The 14,341-nt window shown below is 38.5% G+C and overlaps 1 protein-coding gene across 9 annotated transcripts in view; it reads right to left on the reverse strand.

Moving 5' to 3' along the window:
- NRXN3 (neurexin 3) overlaps window positions 1-14,341 on the reverse strand; it is a 1,617,293-nt gene that overhangs the window by 162,167 nt on the left and 1,440,785 nt on the right. For 6 of the 9 annotated variants that reach the window (XM_060166193.1, XM_060166220.1, XM_060166212.1 and 3 more), the window contains one exon: window positions 2,409-2,498. The exons of the other annotated variants lie outside the window; for them this stretch is intronic. In XM_060166193.1, the coding sequence (XP_060022176.1) occupies window positions 2,409-2,498 (90 nt within the window). The remainder of the gene's footprint in view (window positions 1-2,408; window positions 2,499-14,341) is intronic. 9 annotated transcript variants of the gene reach the window in all.

A 14,341-nucleotide genomic window follows, 5' to 3' on the forward strand; every position in this document is an offset into this window, starting at 1 on the left:
TCATCACTACCCTCTCCCTATGAAGGATATAAGGGACTGACTGGAGAAAGTCGTACCATCTGCCCAAGATTTCTCAAAATCAATGCCAGATCTCCTTATTGTCCTTCATTATGATCAATCGTGTTTTTTATAAGGAGCGACCATTATTATATTCCAGTCTGATAATTAATTGTTCTATCATCAATAATACGAAATCTGGTTATAACACCAGTACAGGGTTTGTAGCAGGTTACTTTGTGTTTTGCTTTGGGTGCCCATCCTCCTGAAAGTCATTAATTGTTACCTCATTTGGACAACAAGTTCACATACTGCTTAAATTAAATCTTTGCACGTCTCCAGTCAGTGTTGCACAAAGACTAATTAATTAAACCTCAGAACACCCTTGGGGAATAGGCAGTATTATTTCTCCTCTCCTCAGATGGGAAATCTGAGATATAAAGAGGTTAAGTGGATTGTCTAAGGTCAGAAAGTCAGTCAATAGCAGACAGAGCCAGAAAACAGACTTGGGAATGCTGTGACCCAGATCTCTTCCCCAATGACAGAAATAACTCCAAAGAGGATTCCAGCTACTTCCTAATACCTCTGCCTAATCATCTTTCTGAATTTACCCTGTTTTACTTATTGTCCTTACAAGGTCTTTTGGTATACATTTTCTATTTCTTTTGAAGGGAAAGTTACCTAGACAGAGGAAGAGGTAAAGCAACAGAACGAATAAATGTTACTTACCAAAATCAAACAAAAAAGTAATTTTGGTTAAAATAACATGGAAGAGAGAACTTCCCAGTTTGCAAATAATTCTTTTCAATATTATTAGCATATATAAACATATACATATTCAGTTAAGAAACTGGAATTCCTCCCTCCCTTCCACCCAAACCACCCCTATCCCTGTCCCACCAACTCAACTTTTGTTATGTGTTTGGAAGCATCCTTCTATATGAAAGCCAACTGATAACAATGCTATTGGAAGGAAAACTAAAAGCCTACTAGTAACTTTATAATGATTTATACAAATGAAAATGCCTGGCATGCTACTGAACTTAGACTTCAAAAGGCAATGGAGTAAAATAAAATACTATTAACATAAAATTGAAAGAAACAAAAAAATTCTCTCAGGCACATGAGACTCAGACATGCATCTAGTTGTCTTTTCCTTTTTAAGAAGTGAGGCAGTCATCATCTTTAATGTTAAAGGGACTTTATGAGCTGGTGATTACTGAACAAAATTATTTGCTTTTTAGAGTTATTCTTAATTTATTTTTAATTAGACCACGTACGTTAAAAACAGGGCAAACAGTTAAGACTCAGTGAGGATTTTCCGTGTTTAAAGGTCTGAATGTTTTCACTCAACTTACAACTGTAGTAGTCCTTTATTTTTTAAGTTGCATATTAATATACCTCATTACTATTTATAAATAACTCAATCAAATCTCTACATATTTTAAAAACTCACTTAATGTCTACTTAAAATAAAACTCACTTAAGCTACAAGAGTAGCTTATACTGGCTCAGGAAAGAACAGAGTAAATAGCTTCTTAAAGACAAAACTTTTTCGTCATTGAAAGACAATAATTCACTTCCTAATAAATAGGAACCACACAGAAAATTCTAACATCGGGTATAACCGCTGCCCTCTTTTATTAACAAAGTGGTTGTTTTTTTCAGCAAATGAGAAACTGCTGTTTTGCCTTCCATTAACCTTTCCTTTTTCAACCACGTACACTTTTGTTGCATAAATATCGAATACACAACCAAAGTGTAGAATAAGTTTGTTTATTTTTTTAGTTTCAGTCAGCAACTAGGACACCATTAACTTCTTATGAAACATATTTGCCTCTGTAGGTTTAACTCTAAAGGCAAAATTCATCTTTCTCATTCTTTTCTTTGTTTAAAAACAAATGTTAAAAAAAAAAGTCGCTCCCCTTATAACAGTTATTTAAGCAGTTTAAATTACAAGAGTCAATCTATGATTTTTTTGTTGTCATTAACCATGCTACAGATAGTAAAGCCAAAACAGCCTCAAGATGTAAGTTTAATAAGTTCTTTTGAAATTTCTTTAGAAAGCTCTGGTATAAGAGGTAATTTAAAACAAATTAACAAATAATGTCATGCAGTGGTTAAATTGCCATAATACATTTCTTTTTTAGAGGTGCCTGGAATTTCTTGTTTGTGGTTGTCATGCTGATAGAAAGCTAGATGTTAGTCCCTTTAACTGTATTTTAATGGCGATGTATTATAGCATGATTTATCAACATATGGCAGGTGGAAGCTGACACAAATTATAATGAAAATTAAAACAGTCATTTATGCAGCAGGCGATTATCATTTAAGGAACATTTATTTGCAGGCTTTAAAAATGAGGGTTTAGAATCAAATGATTTTAAAATGAAAGTTTTAACGACAGTTACCTTTTTCCTGCAGCCACTCCTCTACGGGCCGGTTATATTTGAAGGGGATTTTCTGTTTTACCATTTGGAAGCGTTCATTATCAGTGTTGCCTTTAAAGTTTAAAAAACAGCTTAAAGAACAATCTGAAAAGTCAGTAAGTCATTCAAAAACATCCTAGGTTTTTGGTGCGTTTTATGAAGTTTTTAGAGATAGATATCCATTTATCTTTAGTGGAGGTGGAGTCGAAGTCACTCTGCCCTTGGTTGACAGATGTGAGGTCAGGTTATTCTTAGCTATGCGGTACTCCGTATGTTTTGGAAACGTGACTTGGGATGGGCATCAGGAAGAGGTTTGGCTATTTACAGAAATGGGTTTACCTTCACTCTTCTCCATCTCACTCTAACCACACCTTAATTGGGTCAATGGAGGAACAATGATCCCCTTGACTTGTATCAGATCAGCTTCATAACGTGGTAGGGGACCCTCAGTGTCTTAGTCATGCATGTTCCACACTCACTCTACTGTATCTGATCAGAAGCATGGGGCCATGCACGTCCTTATTTTCTTCTCAAGTGTGTGCAACTGCTCTACTTCCTGGCAGAGGGAAGCCAAAGAAGACAATTTAAGCCTTGATGGCCAACGAAAACTTCCTATTCCATAAAGGGGGGCCTGGCATACCATCACCTATGTAAAATAGGTAGAGTATTACAGATAACTCTTTTAATCTCTATCTCTTTGTCTAGATCTGTTCCACATTTTAAAATCGAAGGAACCCCAAAGTAAGTATCTGTAAATAAAAGCAGCTATACATATAGTGATATAGCATTTTCAGACTTCTGAGTACCTATATTTTATTAGTACTAACAGACACAGGTTTTATATGTCTACCTAGTCTCTCTCTCTTTCCTTCCTAGGAGAGGTCCTTCCTGAATACACATCCATTCATAAAGCCTGTTAGGGATACTTCTTCCAAGCATGAAATATCTAATCAGTTTCAAGGATCAAACATAATGCTTTTAACTGTTAGTATGCCTCTTTCTTCCTTTCATAAATGTTGTTACCACCCCTGGATGGTTTGTCTAATTAGCACAGACATGGAGAGTGGTGTTGTGAACATATATCCCTAATGAATATGCTTCAAATCACAAAATAATGAAGCCATGCTTTGGGAACTGCTCTGTCTTGTCAACCAACCTCATAGTGATCAAGCAGAAACTGGTGAATTCTAAATTACTTTTGACTCATAGCCTTACAGTATTGGAACTTCAGGAAGCCCAATCCAAATCACCAACATTGAAGGTGAAATCAAATTCTCAAGACAGGTGGCTTGGAAACCATTTATAAAGAGTCTAAAAGCTAGAAAGATTATTAGGATTGAATATAGCATCAGGTGAACAGAAGCCTGCCCTGGCATTTCCATCTCAGGGTCATCTTCACAGAGGAGTTTTCACTGGCAGAGAAGATTCCACATGTGGCTAAACTAGTACCTGCCTCATGTGAGGAATGGGATGGGGAAGGGGTGGCAATATTGGGAGATATTTAAAAGATTCCCCATGCATTTCTCCTTTGAACAAATTATTCTAAGGAGCTGACTCATTATTCTTACTATCCAGGAATAAAAACAAACAAAAAGCTCATGAAAGAGGTGACCATGGATCTGTTCCCAGCCTACATTATGGGACCCTATCTGCCTGGCATAAAGCCTAACATATTAACATATCAAAGGATAAAGTGCAATGAATGGAAAGAACAATTAACAGTTTTGGATTGCAGTATATAATTTAAAGTTTTCCTCAAAATGTTATTTCTCACAGAAGAAAAAAAGACAGGGTGTAAGCTAGGAGGAAAACCAGAAAGGTATCTTAACTTCTTGGTGTTTCAATAAGTCCAAGGTGAAAAAAGTTAATTTTACCTGTTAACGTAAATACCACGTAGAGATCATTATAATGATCATCCTGGTAGATCTGGGTACACAGAATTCTACTAATCCAAAATAAAGTTGGGTAAATTTTCAAATGTCCTAATAGAAAAGGAACATGCACTTTTCTGAAAAGAACCTATATCTCTACAACTCTTAATTCTACCCTACAGGAGACAGATACACAAGGGTATAACTCTTAATTCTACCCTACAGGAGACAGATACACAAGGGATGTCATCCATCTTCATAAGCTCTGACCCCTCAAGTTTTAGTCACAACATACTGAGAAATTGAGAAATGGCAAATGGATTAAGCCAGGTTCACCTTGAATATGTTCTATTACTTTGGGTTTTCTGTAACTGTCATTGGCTACAATATTAAGTATAGTAATGACCTCTGTTCCACTCACTGTGGAATGGATTGGTGAAGTCAATAGCAAATATAAAGCTAACTATTCTTCATAACGTGCAAGACAAAATCATAAGTACCCAACGTTCCAAACTGACAGCTCTATGTGTACCAACTTCATTAAGAAGCTGCATTGACTTACTTCTTCCCCAAACATATGAGTCTTGGTCCTCCTAAGCACCCTCCCACCCATCCACTCTCTGTCAAGCATAAAGCTCCACAGACAATCATATTAGGACATGGTACTGGCTAGAAAACTAAGAAACAGTGTAGGAGAATCAGTAAGTGATATGTTGGGAGGACAGCATAGCCACGATTCAACCTTAGACCCTTCAGAAAGTGAAAGACAGAGAGTCATTCTTCTCCATCTCAGCTTAAAAGACATTTAGAAAAAAGTTTTAAGTTTTCCATGCCAGACTGACAGTATCTAGCACTAGGGATAGCGATCTTGCATACTGTTAAAAGTTGTGAAAGATGGAAGGCCATTTGGAAAACCAAATTGGTTTAAATTGCCACATTAACATCGTTCTTAGTCTCTTTTCATGTTCTTGTTGGTTTTTAATTTTAATTTATCTCAAACATTAGTGAGAAATGTTTTAGAAACATGTGCATGAGAATGAGTTCATTTGCCCCGAGCCCCACTTGCTATACTGACTGAAGAGCAAACAACCTTCTACATACCAGAATTCAAACACAGGGACTACTCTGAAAGCTTAGCAAACCTCATCAAATCCATATACATTCATATCAAATCCTTAATGACATTTAGTTGTACATTTCATATAGCAGCCAGTATGAACATTTAAACACAGACTAAAATCAATTCTTCAAAAGAAAGTGATGCTATCCTCAAGAAGGAATGGCCTTATGAATAGTAATGTCATAATGTCACTAAAAAGAGGCATATGTATATTACTAATTATACGCCAAAAATGTAATGATTGCAGTTCTCAACCACGCTGAGAAATCTATAAATTGCACAATGACATCTTCAAATAGACAGTTCTTAAATTACTTATGTGGATGTGACACTCAACTACTTGGAACTGAATTTTAGAAAAAGAAGTATTAGCCATATTTCATTCTATTATACTGAAAAAGGTTAGAGGGGTGTGTGTGTGTGTGTGTGTGTGTGTGTGTGTGTGTGTGTGTGTGTGTGTGTGTGTGTGTGTGTGTGTGTGTGTGTGTATCTCCATCCATTTTTTATACAACTGACCTCCTATTGTCATTTGCTTTTGTACTATTGGTTCTGTTATCAAATATTTCAGCTCCTGGAGACACATACAATATGCACTGTTGAATTATAATATCGTGAAGAGCAGAATGCTCTGAGGTAAAATTACTGAGGCCCAACTGGTTCATACACATAGCTGCAACCTTTATGCAAAAACAGCTCACATTGACTACATGTGGGCTAATCCATTTAGGATAAAAGGAAAAGAGAACAGAGGAAGATAAGACAAAGAAAGCAAGTTGACCCTTGAATAGTTTCCCAATACATTAGTCCCTCTTTAAGGTCCCAAAGAAGTAATCTGGAAACTTGCTGATGACCCCAAAGAAGTAAAAATTCTTTCAGTTGAAAAACTTAAAGATAGAGAGAACTCTTGTATTGCACAGAAAATAACTTTTACAACACCATTTTTACACTCTGTTGGTTCAAACATAGATCCTATTCATTAGAAGTTATACTAATTTTCTTAAAACCATAATCAGTACAGCATAGGAGCTATGACCATGGGCTTTGGAGACAAACCTGGCTTTGAGTTTTAACTTTAGCAGCTATTTGACCTTGTGCAAGTCACATAGTCCCAGTTTCCCCACTTCCGAATTCACCACAGGACTTGGTATAGGATATTAAGAGGTAGAGCATATACAGAACCTGGGATCTGAAAAAACATCCAATTTATTTAAACTATTATTATTATTAACATGATTCAACTCTTTCTTAATAATCAGAAGGAAGCATGTTAATTCCATGGTGTGCTTCCACGGTCTCAGAACTTTTCCAGGCCTCCATTCAAAAGGTGACCGTATTACATTTGGTGCCACAAAGGTTACCATCCAAAGATGAACAGACCCTAGTTGGTTGTTGCTTTTTATATTTCTGTATCTTCTAAAATATACTCAGCTAACCCCATTTCCAAAACAAAGTTGGTTTCTAAAACCACTGAAAGTAAAAGAGCAATTCAGACATCGACAAATGCGATTTCTTGGTCCAGCTACAGGTAATGATGATATACTGCTGCTAAGCTGAGGAAGAGTGGCTTAAAGGTTCTGGCAAGTTGCACTGGGCTGGCCGAAAATGCTTTCTTGCAGGTAGACCATTAATACCATCTGAAAGGTTGTCAACCATGTGGACATGCTAATAGGAATATCGTAGCAACATTCATCTGTGCAAAATTAATGCCAGAGGTATTTGCGCATTTTGTTTTGAGTCTGGAATAAAGGAAGGGAAAGTTTTCTTTATTGCTTTGTTGACACTAAAAAATGAGACCGTGGGTATAATGAACAGTCAGAGAATGAATACTATGTATTAGAGCCAGAGGCAAAAGAAAATCAATGTGGGTAGAGTCAAGTAGTGCAGCATTTCAGAGGTTCTTAGAATGACTCTCTCCCCAAAGAACACTTCGTGAGTTTCAAAGCAAACATCAGGCACTAAGGACAGGAATTGGGGGAAATTCTTTGAGCTCCTTACTGGTCTTATTCCTGGTGTTGACCCAGACAAATTCTCTCAGAGTCAGATTGGGGGGGCGGGTGTTGTGCTACCCGAAGGGCATCTAGAATGTTCATCCACTTGTAAGTGATGGATGGAACTCAACAAGAATTAATATCTTGTATTTATAAAGTGCCTTTTGACCAAGGAGCTCAAAATGCAATTATAAGCATCATCTCATTAATCCTCACAACACACCTTTGGGGCCAAAGAAAAAAGAACTATTTGTATGTTCTGAGCCTCGATCCTTTAGTGTGCCAAGGCAAGGAAATTAATCTCTTGGAGTAGAAAACTGATCAGCTGGGGGAAGTAAATTAATAGACTCAGAGCACAAGGGCATTATTAAATAAGGGAGCTTTTCCAGACTCACTTAAGTGGTTCGAGGAGCCAGCAAGAACCACCTTTCCAAAGTGATGAGATGTTTACTCCTAGAAAGCAGTGGGGGTCACCCACGAATGCCCTGACTGGGCTGATGAAGCTCACTGCCTCCTGTCTTCTGGGTATGTTTGGAAATGGAAAATATATGTGGACAGACATATTATCAATTCCTTCCCATATTCAAGTCATAGTATTGATCCACCATCTCTAGGCTATAGGAGTTGAGCTATTTAAGCAAAGATGGCTCGATAGGATAGATGCAGTCCTATCTCAGACATTTACCAGTTCTGTGAACTTGTGTACTTTTCTTAATCTAGATGTCTATTTCTTCATCTGTTCCAAAAAATACATGAAGATGATAATACCTATCTTGTAAGATTTTATACAAATTAAATGTAATAATCCAGTCAAGAATGCTCATGGGGAGTTGGAAGAGGCTGGAAATGTGATTTATTTTCATTCTCAGGGGATGGGAGTAGGGACTGTGCTGGAGATGTAACCCTGGAGCTCAATGTCCACTTATCCAAGTGATCACGCCCCTATTCCTTGGCTTTGTCAAGTTTGTGTGCAAACACGTTAACGTTGAACTTCTCCCAAATCTAAATCAATGTGCCATTTCTGTTGAAGTGCTATTATATTAAAGACAATTTACCCTGATGCAATAATTGGACCATGTATCACCAATCCCTATCCTTTCCCTGTATTTTGAAGCCATTCTCAACTCTCTTCCTGAAGCTCATTGATCCTGGACTTTTTATTTATCCTCATCCATGAAGGATACTTTCAATCCCAGAAAGATGAACAAAACAAGGCCCAGGTGACCAAAATATCTTTATTTGCTTTCATAGTTTAAGAAACTATTTCCAAGTAATCTAATGGAACTTTCTTCATGATCATAGGTCTGTCTAGAACTTACTCTTTAAGATCCACTTTCAAAAATGACATGCTATAAATGAACAAAACAAAACCGATTATAAAATTTGCTTTCCTTCCTCAGGTGGTGTCACTCTTTGCCTTCTATAATTATTCCAAAATATGCCCTGGAGCTAGGCTAGTCAATTTCAACCTGGCTTTTGTCTAGTTCCTTCCTGGTAAACACATTAAGTATACCTGTGTCTTGGTGTATCTTTAAGCTTTAGTTTCTTCATACATAAAATGAAAGTTATAATAATAACTGCAACATAGGGCTGTTGTGAGAATTAACTGAGAACTAGGTGTCTGTAAAGTACTTAGCATAGTGTGTGGCACAAAATAAGTGCTCAATATATGATTTGTTACTATTGCTGTTATTGTTATAACAGTACCTGATTCAGAAGGGTTAAACTAAAAAGAAGGCAAACTTAACAAGATTTACTTCACCACATAACTTTTAGTGTCAAATCTTTTCAAATTCCCTTTTCAACATAAAACCTTAATGTTCTGTCTTCAACCTTTTGACACATGATCCTTTCAAGATTCCCCTAGCCGTCCTTCTTCTTATCACTTATTTCTTCCACTTTTGCAAAAGCCACGGTGTCATGCTAGGGCTCATTCTTCCCCATGATCCATTCTTTCCTGCATATCCACCCTCTGTGCAATCTCTCTGTTACTCTTTAATGTTGGTGATTCAATTCTCTCTAGGTGCCTTCCTTCCCACTCGCCCCCAGTTTCCATTCACTTTCATTCCTCTCATGTAGAGGACATCAAACTCAATGTTTTTAATGCCAGAATACTGGAATATTTGGTAAAAGAAAAATTCCAATCATTCAAACATTAATGTGTGGTGTCACTACCCAGTTCTGAGGACAGGTAGGAGGTCTGGAAGGACAATTTCGATGAGCAACAAATAGAAACATTTTCATCCTTGTGAACAGGAAAGTCACACCAATATCAACATTGCTGATGCCATAATAAACTTATGCTACAGTATTATTTCTGCTTAGATCATATGGGGTCTCTGGTGTTTGTAAATTATAGGTCTTCTAGACCAACCTTGAACCTCCTGCCTACAAATGTATTATTCCCAAGGGATCTAAAGATAACAATCACTGTCCCACGCACCACCCACCCCTGACCTGGTGAATGTGCTGGTTTACAACAGTTGTCTAAACAACACAACACAGCACAGTCACACAGTAGGCTTATTTCCAACTTAAGCCCAAGGCAGTTTCCAATTAAATTGCTTCCCAAAAAGTTTGTGCCATCTTGCTTTCACACAGTATACTTTATGAGCTTCAAAGCAGGACTTTAATTATATTAAATTTATTCTTTTTTGTTTTATAACAGCATTCCAACCTGATAAGAAAATGTTCAACTCTAGGCCTTTTATTTCCTGTAGGAGATACCTTTCTTAGTTTTGTGCCATCTCGCAAGTGTGATAAGCATATCTTTTGTACAGTCATGCCAGACCCTGAAAATTTTACAGAATAGGAGGATTATGTGGTGACTTTAAAACGTTTACAAATTCTTTAAAACTCCCCTCTGCGAGAGGTAGAACTTGATTCTCCAACTGGGCTGGATTTAGTAACTCAGTTCTAAAGAATAGGATATGGTGGAATTAACAATGTGCGACTCATTTTAGAGACTAGATCAGAAAAGGCACTGTGACTTCCTCCCACTCCCTCTCTCATGGCTCACTCTGGGGAAGCTACTGTTGTGTCATAAGGACACTTAAGCCACCCACATGTCAAGGAACTGAGGCCACCAGATCCTTCAGACCTAGGTAAGCCTTGAGATGACTGTAGCCCTAGTCAATAGATGAGTAATGTTAATCCATCAGACACTTTGATACAGAACCACTCGACTAAGTTGCTACTAAATCCTGACCTGCAGAAACTGTGAGATAATAAATGTTAGCTGTTTGAAGCCACTAAATTTTGGGGTAATTTGTTATACAGCAGTAGATACAGAATAACTAGAGAGCTTCATCTGAGCATTTCAGTTCAACCAGAGGCAGATCTCCTTAAGAGGCTCTCATAGCTCGCCTTACATTATACTCTTTCGAGGAAATGAAGATACGCTATATCTATAACATATTCCTCATGTGCCAATTTGCTAATGCTCTCCAAAGGGAATTGAGACTATTTAGGTAAGACTTGTTTTGAAGAGCCCAGGCCATTACCATATTTTCTGTTAAATATGGTTAAATGTATACCAACTTATCTGTCCAATAAAACACATGAGAATTTTTACATATTGGTTCCAATTTTGAGACACATTGTTTTGGACAATGTAAAATTTAGAACACTTTTCCCAAACCAGTTTTCTGTTCTGACTCCCATCATTACTTCTGGGTAAACATGAACAAGGGCTTAGAGTCCAAATTTCCTCAGCATCCTGGAACACTACTCATCTAAGACCCAGAGATTTGAGCTCCTTCGAGGAACTCTATTACCATTTCCCCACCTTTTAGGAGGACTGCATTTTCCTACTTGTTTGCACCAGCCTTTACGGTCTGAAGGAGATTCTTCTTGCTAGAGAACTTGTTGGGGATCTGTGGAAGTGGAGGGCTGAGGGGGAGGGAGAGTCCACATAACCATTGAGGTCCCTCTTAAGCAAATTTTTTTTTTGTTTTCGGCTGTGTCGGGTCTTAGTTGCGGCACATGGGATCTTCGTTGAGGCATGTGGGTTCTTTCGTTGCGGTGCACGGCCTTCTCTCTAGTTGTGGCGTGGGGATTTTCTCTTCTCTAGTTGTGGCAGGTGGGCTCCAGGGCACGTGGGCTCTGTAGTTTGCGGCAGGCGGGACCTCTCGTTGAGGCGCGCAAGGTCAGTAGTTTTGGCACACGGGCTTAGTTGCCCCTCGGCATGTGGGATCTTAGTTCCCCAACGACCAGGGATCGAACCCGCGTCCCCTGCATGGGAAGGAGGATTCTTTACCACTGGACCACCAGGGAAGTCCCGCAAATTTTTTTTGTGTTTCATAATTATAAAGCAGTTTCTAGGAGTAGAGGTCATTGGACCTTACAGTTTATATTTTGAGAGGAATCTACACTTGTAAGGTCGAGGGGACCTCAAAGATCATCTAAGAAATATGTTTCTCAAACTTTCACTTAGAACATCATTAGCCACAGGATTTCTAGCATAGGCAAGCATCAGAGAGTGTGTGTCTTGAAGACCACTCCTCCCCCACAAAGGTATTAATTAAAGAATTGTCTACACTCCTGATTTGTTTGGTTATGTGGCATTTCCAAGGCTTTTCAAAATATGAACCAGTTGGCAGCCATGCATCATTCAGTGCAACATTCAAAGGTCAGGTATACGCGACTACAATGTGGTACAAGAATCAAAATGTTCCCAGTGAAGGAATAACCTCAGGGAATGCGGCTGGTGTACTAGATCTTAAATGCATGCAATGCCTCGGCTTGTTAACTCTGCTTGGCAAATTAATTCAAATTGATTTGTTTGTGAGAACTGAAGCATGGCTTCAAATCTGGCCACAAACAAAGGATGATGATAAATAACAACGTATTCAGCTCAGAGAAAATATCTAGAGAAAAGTATAGATCAGCATGGAGGCTGTTTTTATAACATAACTGACTTTGTTAAAAAAAAAAAAGCAGAAAAGAAAATAAATGAAAGGGAGAACATAGCCTATACAAATAAAACACATTTTATAGATAACACTAATATATCATAAATACCCCAAACAAAGGCAGATAAAGTATCTGAAAGCATCCAAGGAGGAATAGAAAAAAAAGAAAGATTAGAAAAATTTTAAATGGACATTTAATTTTTTAAAACACCATTAACTCAATTTAAGGCAGAATAATAAGAGGTAATGAGGGGGAAAAAAGAAAAAAGAAAATAATGTGATATGGCAGGAAGAACCAAGATTAATTCCAAAATGTCATATCCGAAAGGAAGAAAAAAAAAGGACAATTCCTCACTAAAAATCATCAGTTTCCAACCTCAGTTTGAGGCCTTGAGGCTTGAGAGGGAGAAAGTTTAAGAGGAAAATAGATTGTAATAATGAGAGCCTTTTCCAAGCTCTCTGCTAGTGTGTTAAGTTGCAAAATAGCTATAATCCCATTCCGATATCCATGCCCCTTTGCAGTGGGACTTTGTCCCTCCTCCCATCAGATGTACATCTATTTTTCCACCCCTTGATTCTTGATTGGCTCTGAGACTTGCTTTGTTCGGCACAGGGCATACTAGTAAGTGTGATGGAAGCAGACGTTTGAACAGCCCTTGCATGTTGGTGCTTGCCCGCTTATGCTGATGAAGCCTGAAACTGCCATCTGAAGGAAGCTGGTCTGGGCTCCTGGAAGATGAAAGACCACAAGAAGAGAAACCCCAGCCACCCAAGCCTACCCTTCCAGCCCAGTCAGCTCACTTGAGCCCCCGGATGTGTGAGTGAGGCCATCAAGATCATCTAGCTCCATCCAAGCCAGCCTGGAACAGAAGAAGCACCCACCTGATCCACAGAAACATAAGCCAATAAATAAATAAAGTTTGGGGGTGGTTTGTTATGCAGCACACACTAAACGATACAGCCAGGAAGTCGGGAAATCCAGTAAGGACGGGGAAGCTGAGATGGGATAAACGAAGCACCCTCCCCTATGTGAGTCTCCATCAAGGTCCATCAGGAGGAGTGGGGAAGCACTCAGCTGCTGTCTGGGGAGTCAAGGGAGTTTGCTTAGGGAAAACCTTAGGGATCTTGGAATGGACACAGGGAGACACAGGCCCCTGTTATCTATCCTTAGCCCTCTTCCATATTCTAAAGGGAGAATTATCAAGTCCAAGGGGAAGGGATGCAATAATGCAGCTTCCATGAGAGGGGAAGGAAAGGTCAAGGGTGAGGGAGTTGGAACAGGATGGGAAAACTAGAGAAGATTGATTCTTCTTTGATCTCCATCCATTTCTAGACTTAGACTAAGAAAAGGGAGGGAGAATAGTAGAGGTTGACTCTACAGGTAATACGGGGCCATCACTATTTAAATGTTGGATGGACAGACAGTTGGTAAGAAAAGCAGGTTGGACTTACTGGTAAGATATCCTGGAACACTAACCCCACCCCCATCAATGGATTTCTTAGTCCTCAAATGGTTTCATGGGAAACCTTGGAGGACTGCCTTCTCTTTTTCGGAGCAAACACTGCCTTCACTAACCCCAGCCTTCTAAACCCAACCAAACCAAACCGTTTATGTTCTTGCAGGGTACAAATAATCTCTGGTCATGAGTAGCTTTACCTAGGTAGAATAGAAGGATATTCCCCCTCACACTTCCTACAATACAAAAAAAAACAAAGCAAAGCATTGAATTAAAGACCAAAATGAGACAAAACGCATTCCTGCCTTGCAACCTTGGCTTTTAAAATCAGGCACTGCATCTTCAGCCCCTTTTTAAAGCTCATGGATTACAAAAAGCAGCCTTTATAAATTCATGGATGAGTTTAAAAGTCATTTTCCTGGGCCTTAACAGCTGGTATCAGAATAGTATTATTTTAGCATGTCAATGGCAGTTAGACTCTAGAGAAAAGCATTAAAAATGACCAAAATTTAGCGACTAAGGGGTTCAATAAAGAGAAAGGACAACTAACACTGCTAAGTGCTTTG

The sequence above is a fragment of the Lagenorhynchus albirostris genome, chromosome 1 (genome assembly GCF_949774975.1).
Source record: "Lagenorhynchus albirostris chromosome 1, mLagAlb1.1, whole genome shotgun sequence".
NCBI lineage: Eukaryota > Metazoa > Chordata > Mammalia > Artiodactyla > Delphinidae > Lagenorhynchus > Lagenorhynchus albirostris.